Source organism: Oryctolagus cuniculus, chromosome 2, assembly GCF_964237555.1.
Source record: "Oryctolagus cuniculus chromosome 2, mOryCun1.1, whole genome shotgun sequence".
NCBI lineage: Eukaryota > Metazoa > Chordata > Mammalia > Lagomorpha > Leporidae > Oryctolagus > Oryctolagus cuniculus.
Genome location: NC_091433.1, coordinates 113,798,661 through 113,813,397, shown reverse-complemented (window position 1 = coordinate 113,813,397; position 14,737 = coordinate 113,798,661). Strand labels below are relative to the sequence as shown.

Here is a 14,737-nt window from a genome sequence, read left to right as displayed (position 1 = left end):
CAAGCTATTTAAATATGCTTCTGAATCAATTCAGGTAGAGAGTAGATAGAATGGAAAAGATCCTTAACATACTTAAGGTATAAGTGGGAGAAAGTAGCCTTCTTGAAAAAGGAAAAATTCTTTATTTGTAATAAAACAACCCATAAAAATGCCACCTTTAGTTCTTTAAACTATAGCTTTATCCAATTTCTAAAGTGTAACTGAAATTGTGTTACCCAAAGTGAGAAATTGGTGCCAATTTTAATAAGCTTTAATGGTGCCATCATTATATATATATATACATATATATATCTCACACATTGTGAGAGTACTTCAAAAAGTTTGTTGAAAAAGGAAATCAAAAGATACATTTATTTTGGTGCAAAAAATTTTAAATCCATGCATAGTCTTGTCATGGTGTGCATTTTCCATGAACTCTTCTGAACCTGCTATGTATACATATATATGCATACATGGACATAAATATGCCATTTTGTGTATAACATTAGACACTGGAAGATAAAAAAATGTATAAAAGGAAAAATTGGTTCATTATGATGTGAGCACTTGGGAAGCACTTGGTTAGATTTCTGTTTTATGCAGACTGAACCAGTGTAGGGTGCAAGTCTCAAAGGAAAAATCTACAAAGTCCTCATTCAGAGTTGCAGAGAATTCTCCAGAAGCTGACAATACTGACTTCAATAAAGCATCTCTTAATTGAGAATAATACCAGCCTTTTCTGCTTTATACAGTTGTAAAGATGAAAATAAAGACGAGATGGAAATCACAGAATATAGGAACACTGTGCACATAGTAGTCATCATTATAGTTGTATCATGCTTTACAGTTTATAAAGCATTTTTGATATCTAACAGTAACAGCTGACAATTTAAGTGCTTATTTTCTTCTAGCTACTAGGCAAGACACATGCTCAAAACAGCCTTGTGAGATTGGCCCCTTGGTTTAATGTCCAAACCAGGACCACTGTGAGAGATGCTACTAATAATTATGTTGGACCAAAAAGCATAAATCAAAACTGTCACGTGAAAACTGGGATACATGGCACTTTTCCTATGAGATAGATACTTATTATTAGTATTATTAGTATTCCCATACAAATGAGAGGACCAAGACTCAAATTAAGTACTTGACCAAAATTACACTGCCAGTAAAGATCAGATCCAGAACTTGAGCAGGACTTTTCCAGAGTGTTGGGGTTTTTTATTGTTGGTTTTTAAAATTTATTTATTTATTTGAGAGGCAGAGTTAAAGACAAAGAGAGGGAGAGACAGAGAGAGGTCATCCGTACTCTGGTTCACTCCCCAAATGGCCGCAACAACTGGAGCTGGGCCGATCCAAAGCCAGGAGCCAGGAGCTCCTACAAGGGTGCAGGGGCCCAAGCACTTGAGCCATCTTCCACTGCTTTCCCAGGCCATAGCAGGGAGCTGGATTGGAAGCAGGGCATCAGGGATGTAAACCGGTGCCCATATGGGATGCTGGCACTGCAGGTGGAAGAAATTCTTTCATTTTCTAAGTCAGTGAGCTTGAGCAAGTTGTTTATCTGTGAAACAGAGATAATAGGCTACATCTCGTAGATTGTTTGAAAGTATGTGTTTAATAAATGTTGAAATGTGGGGCCGGCGCCATGGCTCACTTGGTTAATCCTCCGCCTGTGGCGCCGGCATCCCATATGGGCACCGGGTTCTAGTCCCAGCTGCCCCTTTTCCATTCCAGCTCTCTGCTGTGGCCTGGGAAGGCAGTGGAGGATGGCCCAAGTGCTTGGGCACCTGCACCCGCATGGGAGACCAGGAAGAAGCACCTGGCTCCTGGCTTCGGATTGGCGCAGCGCTGGCCGTAGCGGCCATTTGGGGAGTGAACCAACAGAAGGAAGACCTTTGTCTCTGTCTCTCTCTCTCACTGTCTATACCTCTACCTGTCAAATAAAAAATAAATAAATAAATGTTGAAATGTACTTAGAAATGCTTGCAGATTGGGATATGTATTCTTGAGGTACATAATGGGTACATAGACATATATTTTAATCAATTTCAGATCATCAGCTTTCTCTTTTTTTAAGATTTATTTATTTATTTGAAAGGCAGAGTTAGAGAAAGATATCTTCCATCTGCTGGCTCACTCGTCAAATGGCCGCAACCACTGGCACTGGGCCAGGCCAAAGCCAGGATCCTCTGGGTCTCCCACGTGGTGGCTGGGGCCCAAGTACTTGGACCGTCTTCCGCTGGCTTCCCATGCATGTTAGCAGGGAGCTGGATTGGAAATGGAGTAGCTGGGACTTAAACCAGTGCTCATATGGGATGCTGGTGTTGTAGGCGGCAGCTTAACCCACTGAGCCACAATGCCAGCCCCCTCATCAGTTTTTACATATGCTTTTACCTAACATTTTTTGAAGACTTGTTTCACATGCAGATTCTCCTTTCCCATCTCCCTTGGCACTATTTTCTTTCTTCAACTCTTCAGTTCTTTCTTTCTCTGCCTTTTTTAGGCAAACCACTCACCCATCTCCTTCCTAATCTTAATATGATACTCTGCCCTGGGATAGAAATACCTTTACGGTACAAAATCAGGCACAATTTGAAATAATGGTTTCCATCTGGTAGAACATCATAAATTTTTGCTGAGAGATTGTTAGCATATACTTCTACATAAGTTCAGAAAATGGAATATTAACTGCTATAACAAATCTAGTCTTCTCTGCAAAACTTGTGAACAAGTTTTCTCCATGTTTTTATTTAAGGAACCAAGCTGATAAAGAACCCTGTCTCATTCTAGCAATAAATAATACTGAATACACAGAGTATGAAAGCAAAACTATTTTGTAAACCACTGATAATATATATTCTACAGCCCTTCCCAGCCCTGCTGGAGCTTTTATTTCCTTATACCATAAATTCTTGTGTTTATGTTTTTTTCTACTGGAGGTCTTCAGGGGCAGGTGTCATCTCTTCTTTTCCTCATGTCTCTGGGAGTCTAGCACAGTGCCTGTTATACAGACAGCATTCAATAAACATCTTCTGACTTAAACCCTAGTTAAATATGCTATGTGAATGTTCTGCCTTTCCCTGCTTCATTTATGCAGAATGAAGAGACCAAATTCAATTTGAATCTATTAATCCTTCTTGTACATTCTGTCTTTGCTTTGTTTTGTTTTGTTTAGGAACTTGATCCCTAAGTTCTTAGGTGGAATGAAAGAGACCAGTTGTTAGAGACCGTGGTTTAGAGCAGAAGTTCTAACTCCAACCCTGCCTAACCGTGGGCATCTCAAAGGGGCTTAATGATCTTTAAAATCTCTTCAGATGCTAACGGTCTGCATTTGCATGTGGTTGCTAGCCTGGTGACTCTCCTAAGCCCAGGTTTTTCTCTCACTGGAGTACTTGAAACTGCTTGACCTCCCACCTGTAATAAGTTAGCCAGGTTAGGCTGATTGAAAGTGAAGATGTAAAAAATGTACCAGAGAGAAAATACTCGCAATTCATGTTCCTGATAAGGATCTGGTATCCAGGATACATATAAAAACTCTTTATATATAAAAACATATAAAAACAACCAACAATTGAAAGACAAATGATGCAATTTAAAGATGGACAAAGGATCTGAATAGATGTTTCTCCAAAGATGTATCAATGGCTAATCAAGGCATGAAAAGTGCTCAACGTGATTAACCATCTGTGAAATACAAATCAAAACCACAATGAAAGGGGTCAGCATTTGGCCTAGTGGTTGGGACAGTGTTTGGGATGCCCACATCCCATGTCAGAGTTCCTGGGTTTGAGTCCCTGCTCCACTCCTCGTTCCAGCTTCCTGCTAACACACACCCTGGGAGACAGCAGGCGATAGCTCAAGTAGTTGAGTTCCTGCCATACCTGCCAGGGACCTGGTTTTAGCTCCTAGCTTCCAGCCTCAACCTTGCCAAGCCCAACTGGAGACATACTTTAAGTTTTTGCCAAATTCTTTCCAAATGATTTTTTTCACTGTGGGTCCTCCAGAATCCACAATGACTTGCCCAGTTATCTACCATGTCAATTCTGAGCTTTCAAAGTTTGCTATAACCTAGTCCCACCTCCCTGGATTTTTAGCTGTATAAAACACTAGCAGGAATTTGTTGGGAGGTACCCTAATATAAGGGGTCACTAGGAGGACATTTGGTTGGGACATATGGGCACTCAGCAAATACTATTAAATTGAGGTAGATTCATGTTTTTAAAGGTTTGTTTATTTGAAAATCAGAGTTACACAGAAAAAGGAGAGACAGAGAGAGAAAGAGAGAGAGGTCTTCCATCCTCTGGTTCACTCCCCAGTTGGCTACAACAGCAGAAGCTGCGCTGATCCAAAGCCAGGAGCTTCTTCTGGGTCTCCCACATGGGTGCAGGGGCCCAAGGACTTGGGCCATCCTCCACTGCTTTCCTAGGCCATAGCAGAGAGCTGGATTGGAAGTGGAACAGCCAGGACTCAAACTGGCGTCCATATGGAATGCTGGCACTGCAGGCAGCGGCTTTACCCGCTATGCTACAGCGCCAGCCCCCAAATTCATTTTTTAAATAGAAATCTTTAAATATTATATATACATAATATATAATAATATATAATATATCATATTATATAATATGATATGATATGTTATATATTATATAATATACAATATATTATATAATAATATATATTTATATATTACTTTATATATTTACAGATCTGCTCAATCTGTCAAAGATTCTGATATATTTCTATAGGAACTCAAGTTATGAAAACCACCTAATAGTACTTCTTTACTTCTTCAGGATTCATCTTCCTTAAGTGAAATTCTACATAAAATAATTTTTTCTAGCATGTATTTTTGTTTGGTTTTTTTAAAAGATTTATTTATTTGAAAGACAGAGTTACACAGACAGAGAGCTTCCATCCACGGATTCACTTTGCAAATGGCCACAACGGCCAGGGCTGGGCCAATCCGAAGCCAGGAACCAGGAGCTTCTTCCAGGTCTCCCACGTGGGTGCAGGGACCCAAGCACTTGGGCCATCTTCTACTGCTTTCCCAGGCACATTTGTAGGGAGCTAGATCAGAAATGGAGCAGCCAGGACTCGAACCAGCACCCATACGGATTGCTGGTGCCTCAGGCTGCAGCTTGAGCTACTACACGATAGTGCCGACCCATCTAGTATGTTTTGAAAGTTATTTTAGCCTTGTTTTAAAAACAACTATTATGCTTTTTTTTTTTTTCAATTTATTTCTTTGTCTTTTTAGACTCTTAGACCCACAAAGAATGTTACCAGCCATGTTGCTTTGCCTATCAAAACTTCAAGGCCCATCAGCACTAAACTACAACCCAGACCAGACAATATCACAAGGTCCCAGAAGCCAAAGTTGGAGCCACCCAAACTTCTGGGCAAAAGACTGACTTCAGGATGTGTTTCTTCTAACGCAAGCTGTCAGCCTCCTGGTAAGAGTCACCAGCAGCATGAAGCCAGACCATCCACAGCAGAACTGTCAGGACAACCAGAGGGGTCACTTAATATACAGCAGCTGGAACCCACAGAGCAGCAGGTGACCGATCAAGGACATGCTAAATGTACAGACTCTGTGGACAACACCCATGTTGAAAAGGAATCTTCAGATAGCATTCTGAAAGAGAGAAACAAAGAGAACTTGCCCCAAACTTTATCAGAACCTCAGAGGAAACCAGATCCTGAATTATGTATTGTAAGTAAGGCAAAAACTAACTGTTATAATCAAACCAAGAACAGTTTTGCTCCTAAAAAGGCTGTGGGGAAAAGTTCGGTGAATAGCACAGTTCTGAAGGACAGAGTTAATAAACAAACTGTAGGAGAAACACGAATCAGGACTGTACCAGTGAAATCACAGCAGCTCTCTAGAGGAGATGCTGTGAGGCCAGGAGGAAAACCCTCGAGGACAGTTCCCACTCATGGTATTCAGACCCTTAGTAGGATCCAAGCATCGAAGAAGCCAGAGGTCAAGGATACAAAGGCTGACAGGGGTAACCATGGAAGACCAAGTGAAGCTAAGTTACAGTCAAACCCCTTTACTGAACAGAAAGCAAAACATACCAAACCTGGGACATACCCCAATGTTGTTCAGGGAGTATGTAACAGACAGACGAGCATCAGGCAAGACCAGAAATCCACGCAGCCTTGTTTTAGACCCCAGACATCATGCATACTGCAAAAAACGAAAGCAATAAACCAGAAGCCTACTCTGACCATTCGCAGCTTTCATTCAGTCATTCCAAGCACCCCCAACTTAAGAGCAAATAGAACCAATGACAATAAGTATGGCAACAGTTTTCAACAAAAAGCACAGACTTTGGACTCCAAGTTAAAAAGGGCTCCTCTTCAGAACCGTTTTCTGAGCAAGACAGCTCCCAAACCTCAAGCTGGAGTCACAGCCACGAATAGGAGCAGAGTCTTAACTGGAGCTCAAACTAATCCAAATATTAAAAAGAAGGCAACAGCAGAAGATCGAAGGTACTTTGTTATTTTTTTAACTTTTATTTAATGAATATAAATTTCCAAAGTACAGTTTATGGATTACAATGGCTTTTTCCCCCTCCATAACTTCCCTCCCACCCGCAACCCTCTCCTCTTCCACTCCCTCTCCTCTTCCATTCACATCAAGATTCATTTTCAATTATCTTTATATACAGAAGATCAATTTAGCATATATTAAGTAAAAATCTCAACAGTTTGCACCCACAGAGAAACACAAAATAAAAATACTGTTTGAGTACTAGTTATAGCATTAAATCACAATGTACAACACGTTAAGGACAGAGATCCTACATGAGGAGTAAGTGCACAGTGACTCCTGTTGTTGACTTAACAAATTGACACTCTTGTTTATGGTGTCAGTAATCACCCTAGGCTCTTGTCATGAGTTGCCAAGGCTATGGAAGCCTTTTGAGTTCGCCAGCTCCGATCTTATTTAGACAAGGTCATAGTCAAAGTGGAAGTTCTCTCCTCCTTTTAGAGGAAGGTACCTCCTTCTTTGATGACCCGTTCTTTCCACTGGGACCTCACTCATAGAGATCTTTCATATAGGTTTGGTTTTTTTTGTTTTGTTTTGTTTTGTTTTTTGCCAGAGTGTCTTGGCTTTCCATGCCTAAAATACTCTCATGGGCTCTTCAGCCATATCCGAATGTCTTAAGGGCTGATTCTGAGGCCAGAGTGCTGTTTAGGACATCTGCCATTCTATGAGTCTGCTGTGTATCCCGCTTCCCATGTTGGATTGTTCTCTCCCTTTTTTATTCTATCAGTTAGTTTAGCAGACACTAGTCTTGTTTATGTGATCCCTTTGACTCTTAGTCCTATTATTATGATCAATTGTGAACAGAAATTGATCACTTGGACTAGTGAGATGGCATTGGTACACACCACCTTGATGGGATTGAATTGGAATCCCCTGGCACATTTCTAACTCTACCATTTGGGGCAAGTCCAATTGAGCATGTCCCAAACTGTACATCTCCTCCCTCTCTTATTCCCACTCATATTTAACAGGGATCACTTTTCAGTTAAATTTCAACATTTAAGAATAATTGTGTATTAATTACAGAGTTCAACCAATAGTATTAAGTAGAACAAAAAAATACTAAAAAAGATAAAGTATTAAGTTGTTCATCAACAGTCAGGACAAGAGCTGATCAAGTCACTATTTCTCATAGTGTCCATTTTCACTTCAATAGGTTTCCTTTTTGGTGCTCAGTTGTCACCGATCAGGGAGAACATATGATATTTGTCCCTTTGGGACTGGCTTATTTCACTCAGCATGATGTGTTCCAGATTCCTCCATTTTGTTGCAAATGACCATATTTCATTGTTTTTTACTGCTGTATAGTATTCTATAGAGTACATGTCCCATAATTTCTTTATCCAGTCTACTGTTGATGGGGATTTAGGTTGATTCCAGGTCTTAGCTATTGTGTATTGAGCTGCAATAAACATTAAGGTGCAAACAGCTTTTTTATTTCCCAATTTAATTTTCTTTGGGTAAATTCCAAGGAGTGGGATGGCTGGGTCGAATGGTAGGGTTATATTCAGGTTTCGGAGGAATCTCCAGACTGACTTCCATAGTGGCTTACCCAGTTTGCATTCCCACCAACAGTGGGTTAGTGTCGAAGGTACTTTGCTTTAATTCTAAATCTTTTTGACTTAAGATGATTTGGCAAATTGGCCATTAAGAATACTTGGGGGCCGGTGCCGTGGCTCACTTGGTTAATTCTCTGCCTGTGGTGCCGGCATCTTATATGGGCGCTGGGTTCTAGTCCCGGTTGCTCCTCTTCCAGTCTAGTTCTCTGCTGTGGCCTGGGAGGGCAGTGGAGGATGGCCTGGGTACTTGGGTTCCTGCACCCGCATGGGAGACCAGGAGGAGGCACCTGGCTCCTGACTTCGGATCAGTGTAGCTCCGGCCGTACCGGCCATTTTGGAGGGTAAACCAATAGAAGGAAAACCTTTCTCTCTGACTCTCTCACTGTCTATAACTCTACCTGTCCAAAAAAAAGAATACTTGGTCAGGAAATAGGCCACAAATAATGGCTCCTAAGTAATTTTTACTTATGACCTGAAAAAAATAAGTCATTTTACTTATGGCCTAAAAAAAAAAAGATTTGAAGCAAACTTAACAAATATTAAGACCTGATAGAGCCAGGTGTCTATGTGTGTGTTACAAATCTTTCTCTGTAATTTCCTGTATCCTTGAAGTTATTTTTTTTTTTTAAAGAAATTGAAACAGAATGGATAAGTAGGAAATAGGAGTTGCAGATGTAGTCTGCTCATTGAAGAAGTACCTGCAAGGACTCAGCAGCAAAAAGTTATAGTCATACCCTGTTACTGAACAGAAAGCAAAGCATAAACCCAGGACATACCCCAGTTTTGTTCAGGAAGAACATAACAGACATCCAAACATCAAGTAAGGTCAGAATTGGGCAGCTTAGAAGGAGCCGGAGTAGTGAGTCCACAGTGCAAGGAAGTAGGAAGATGGAGTCTCTTGTCAAGCAGACCAGTGATTTTTAGCCCAGAAAAGTTTTTTTGGTTTTTAGTTTTTTTACATAAGGATATATTTATTTATTTGAAAGAGTTAGAAAGAGAGAGATCTTCCATCTACTGGTTCACTCCCAGATTGCCACAACAGCCAAGGTTGGGCCAGGCTGAAGCCAGGAGCCAGAGCCTCCTCCAGGTCTCCCACATGGATGGCAGGGGTCCAAACACTTGGGCCATCCTCCACAGCTTTTCCCAGGCCATTAGCAGGGAGCTGGATCAGGAATGGAGCATCCATTATGGGATGCTGGCATCACAGATGGCAGCTTCACCTGCCATGCCACAACGCTGCCATGGGTGTGAGTGGGCCAAGTTTTGGAAAGTAAGCTACAGCAGAGAGGAACAGTAACTCATTTGCAGAGTTCAGAGAGATTAGGAAGTCAGCTTGCTGGAGGTTAGTTAGTCATGTATACCTGGTTGGAATAGAAAATAAGAAGAACCCTGGTAAGGTTGAAAGGAGTATGTGGGACCTAAGGGATATAGTAGGGCGAAGCCCTAACTACCAGCGATGAGCATTTTGCTCTCCTGAAGAGACAGAAAATAATTCAAAGTGACATGATCAAGAACATAGGCTGTGGTGGTTTCTTTATGTAGAAAGATCAGGAAAGGTACTTTGAATGGTGACACCTGAGCTAAGACCTAAGGTTGGTGACAAGAAGGAAGACAAGCCTTCTGAGTAGAAAGAAAAGTGCGTGCAAGACCCTAAGCTGGTGAGGGAGGAAGCCAAGCCCTGCTCAGGCCTCACGGTCTGGATGAGACCACAGAGGACTGGTCATAAGTCAGTGTGTCACATGTTGAACATGTTTGTTTACAAAAGGGATAGTCTGTGGGAAGGGATACGTTCATTCACTCATTCCCTGAGTGTTCCCGCAGAACTTGCAATGTGTTGTGCATTAGGAAGTACAGTGGTGAGCACAGTCTCTACCCCTGTGGGGCTTACTGTTTGGGGTGTATGTAAAAAGAATTAATATAAAGCCATGGCATTGAGGCCTTAGGAGTAAGTTGGCTTTAGAAAAGGAAAATTGTTCTTGACCAGAAGAAATGCTAAGGAGATAGAAAGGCAGAAATGTGGAGGAAATACATGTCAGATATCAACTTTTATCATTAAGTAGGTGGTTAGAGCGAAGGTGAGGCACCGGACAGCCAAGGTTTCAGCCTTCACGCAGCTTGCATTCTAGTGGAAAAGTCAAAGTCAACACATTGATTAAATCAGATGGGGTGATTACTCTTCAGGGAGGTAGGATTTGAGCAGAGGACTTAGACTGCAAGAGCTTGAGGCAAGAACAAACTTGGCAAGAAACAGAAATGGCTGGCACCGCGGCTCACTAGGCTAATCCTCTGCCTAGCGGCGCCGGCACACCAGGTTCTAGTCCCAGTCGGGGTGCCGGATTCTGTCCCGGTTGCCCCTCTTCCAGTCCAGCTCTCTGCTGTGGCCAGGGAGTGCAGTGGAGGATGGCCCAAGTGCTTGGGCCCTGCACCCCATGGGAGACCAGGAGAAGTACCTGGCTCCTGCCATCGGATCAGCGCGGTGCACCGGCCGCAGCGTGATGGCCGCGGCGGCCATTGGAGGGTGAACCAACGGCAAAAGGAATACCTTTCTCTCTGTCTCTCTCTCTCACTGTCCACTCTGCCTGTCAAAAAAGAAAGAAAGAAAAGAGAGAGAGAGAGAGAGAGAGAGAGAGAGAGAGAAGGAAGGGAGGGAGGGAGGGAGGGAGGGAAAGAAAGAGAGAGAGAAAGAAAGAGAGAAAGAAAGAAAAAGAAACGATGCCTGAGCTCCTGGCAGGTAGAGAGTGGCATGACAGGAGATGGACAAGGTCAGCAGGAGCCAAATTATACGGCAACTTTCAGCCATGGGAAACATTTTGAATTTTATCCAAGAGCCTTGGGAAGTCCTTGACAATGACACAATCTGGTTTAAATAATAGAGACACTCTACTACACAGAGTGAATTTGATTAAAGTGGAAGCAGAGAATCAGGAGTGAGTACAAAATGTGACTAGTGGAGGAGGAAGTTTGGGGTTTGGCACCATCAAGAGACCAGGTACTTCAGAAAAGAACCTTGAAATTATTGACCTAGTTTATGAAAGAAAGGGGATCTTGTGGGCTCGAGAGGGCTTTGAAATTGAGGAAAGTGGGTCACTTTGAGCACCAAGACCCTACTGAGGGCAAAATGCAGGTTTGCTGAGTCTGGATGGGGTGACAGAAGGCTTTGATGGGAGCAATGGAATGCTGACTTAGTGACTTTGGAGACAGAGGATTTTTCTTAGGAAAGCAAGTGTTAGAGGAAGTATTTAGTGAAATAAAAGCTTTTAGAGAAAAATAATGAAGAATAATCACCTAGTCAAGATATTTGAAGACTGAAGTTCTGGCCACCTACAATCCTGGTTATCGCTGCCATTATACATTTGTAAATTGTGTTTTATTCCATCCTCCTGACTTTGAATGTTGAAGGTATTAGTCATACTCAGTCTGTGTACATCATATATTTTAGAAACTTGACCGTGTTAACCAAAAAAAAAAAAAAAATTAAACCACACCTCCTCCCCTGTATTGCATAACAGGAAACAACTAGAAGAATGGCAGAAATCTAAGGGGAAGATCTATAAGCGACCTCCTATGGAACTTAAAACAAAAAGAAAAATAATAGAGGAAATGAATATTTCTTTCTGGAAGAGCATTGAAAAAGAAGAGGAAGAAAAGAAAGCTCAATTTGAGCTGTCCAATAAAATCAACAAAACTCTGACAGAATGTCTGCAGCTCATTGAGGAGGTAAGTGAGAGAAGCCAGTTCCCAGAGCTTTGACCCAGTCTTGAGGTTTTTAAACATTTTTCTTAAATATAGTATAGGGGGCAAAGCCTACATCTAAACACAATTTATCCACTTTCTAATATAGACCTGAAATACTAATAGCAATAATAATTATGACATGCAATGGAATGTGGCTCTTGTTTGCAGGTATTTTTAGAAACTCTTGACTTATGTCATTATCACAACTGTTACTTTGCCCACTTTACAAATGAAACAGCCCCAGAAAAGCTGATAAACTACCCAATCAGGCTGGCTCCAGAGGGATCCAAAAGGAACTTCACCCTCTTCAGCAAGGGCTGCAAGCCCCAGGTGGTTTGACCTGTACCTCTGACTGACTGGCTTTCGATCAGGGTTCCCGTGACCTCCTCTCTGGCTCAACTAATTTGCTAAAGCAGTTCAGGGAGCTCAAGGAAACACTGACTTAGATTCACCAGTTTATCATAAAGGGTGTTACGAAGGATAGAGATAGAGAGGCACAGGGCAAGGCATTTGGGAAGGGACTCAATTTCATGCCCTCTCCAGAAAACTTGCCACACTCCACTACCTGGAAGCTCTTGGACATTCCAAGAATCTTAAGGGTTGTATGCCAGGAAAACTGAGGACCAAGTTTATATATTTCACAATATCACACCGGGAAAGAAAACCCTGAGGAGCTGCAACTCTTAGGAGGGCATCCTGGCCGGCGCCGCGGCTCACTAGGCTAATCCTGCAAGAGCTTGAGGCAAGAACAAACTTGGCAAGAAACAGAAATGGCTGGTGCCGCGGCTCAATAGGCTAATCCTCCGCCTACCGGCACTGGCACACCGGGTTCTAGTCCCGGTCGGGGCACCGGACTCTGTCCCGGTTGCCCCTCTTCCAGGCCAGCTCTCTGCTGTGGCCAGGGAGTGCAGTGGAGGATGGCCCAAGTCCTTTGGTCCTGCACCCCAGGGGAGACCAGGAGAAACTCCTGGCTTCGGATCAGCGTGATGCGCCAGCTGTAGCGCACCAGCCGCGGCGGCTATTGGAGGGTGAACCAACAGCAAAAAGAAAGAACTTTCTCTCTGTCTCTCTCTCTCACTGTCCACTCTGCCTGTCAAAAAAAAAAAAAGGAGGGCATCCTACCCTGCAGATGTTGGTACCATGGGAGCTGGAAGAGGGTCCCTGTGGAGCTGGGACTCTGGCTTTGGGGAAGGGCTGCCTCTAAGGAGCACAGTGAGGGAGGATCTGTGAAGGGGAGAAGAAAGGTGGAGGCAGTCCCGACTGCTGCTGCCGATGAGAGATGGCCATTGCCGGGGCGAGAGCAAATAGGAAGACCTCCATCCCGCATTCCCCCTCCAGTGCCCGGTACTGACAGCCCAGCAGGCAGCTGTGAAGCAGAAAGTGGTACAGAATCCCAGCCCCAGCTCACAAAGCACAGGGAAGGAAGTGGGTTTGGAGCAGAGACGATAGCTTAATAATCTGCATGTGCAAATAGTTTTAAGATTTCCATCTTGAACTCTTCTTTAACCCAAAAGTTATCTTAGAAGAGTATCTTTTAATTTCCATATTTCTAGAATTTTTTTCTTACTACCTTTATGTTAATTTCTAATTACATTGCATTGTGGTTGGTGAGTTCGTCCCATATGTATTCTGCTTGATGGAATTTTTTAAATTTTCTTTGTGATTTTAATGTCTGATTATTCTTCATAAATGTTCCAAAAATGTTTGAAAGGAATGTGTTCTTTTTGTTTACTTGATCTGTTACTTTCTGTACGAAATAATGCCAGCATTTCTCTGGCATTGTAGTTAGTCATTGACAATTTCTCTTTGTATTTCTGTCAACTTTTACTTTTAAAAACATTTATATACGTGTATATGTATGTATGTATGTATTTGAAAGACAGAGTAACAGGGGCCAGCGCTGTGGCATAGTAGGCTGTGGCACCAGCATCCCATATGGGCACCATTTCGTGTCCTGGCTGCTCCTCTTCTGATCCAGCTCTCTGCTTATAGCCTGGGAAAACAGGAGAAGATGGCCCAAATGCTTGGGCTCCTGCACCCACATTGGAGACCTGGAAGAAACTCCTGGCTCCTGGCTCCTGGCTCCTGGCTTCAGGTTGGCCTAGCTCTAGCCATTGTGGCCATTTATAGAATGAACCAGCAGATAGAAAACTTCTCTGTCTGACTCTCCATCTCTCTGTAACTCTAACTTTCAAAAAGATAAATAAAATATTAAAAAAAAAAATAAAAGGAAGGAAGGAAGGGTAATAGAAAGGGAGAGACAGAGAGATCTTCCATCTACTGGTTGACTTCCCAAATGGCCACAACAGCTGGGACTGGGCCAAAGCCAGAAGCCAGGAACTCCTTGTTCTCCCAAGTAAGTGGCCACTTGGACCATCTTCCACTGCCTTCTCAGGCACATTAACAGGAAGCTGGATCCAAAGCAGAAAATCCACTGCTGTACACCTGCTCTGTCAACTCTTTCTTCCATTTTCAAGCCTCGATTTTTGGGTACTTAAAGATTCATGACTTACTTTGATTTTTCTTTGTCTGCTGTTAGTGCTTCCATCCTGCTTTTTTGTTGTTAGGATTTGTCCAATAGATGTTTTTTTTTTTTTTTTTTTTTTTTTTTTTGACAGGCAGAGTGGACAGTGAGAGAGAGAGACAGAGAGAAAGGTCTTCCTTTGCCGTTGGTTCACCCTCCAATGGCCGCCGCGGCCGGCGCGCTGCGGCCGGCGCACCGCGCTGATCCGATGGCAGGAGCCAGGAGCCAGGTGCTTTTCCTGGTCTCCCATGGGGTGCAGGGCCCAAGCACCTGGGCCATCCTCCACTGCACTCCCGGGCCACAGCAGAGGGCTGGCCTGGAAGAGGGGCAACCGGGACAGAATCCGGTGCCCCAACCGGGACTAGAACCCGGTGTGCCGGCGCC

At 43.0% G+C, this 14,737-nt stretch overlaps 1 protein-coding gene across 1 annotated transcript in view; it reads left to right on the top strand.

Annotated features, from left to right (window-relative positions):
* CKAP2L (cytoskeleton associated protein 2 like) overlaps window positions 1-14,737 on the top strand; it is a 31,531-nt gene that overhangs the window by 5,650 nt on the left and 11,144 nt on the right. The window contains exons 4-5 of the mRNA XM_070068810.1: window positions 5,237-6,474; window positions 11,604-11,811. Coding sequence (XP_069924911.1) covers window positions 5,237-6,474; window positions 11,604-11,811 — 1,446 coding nt within the window. The remainder of the gene's footprint in view (window positions 1-5,236; window positions 6,475-11,603; window positions 11,812-14,737) is intronic.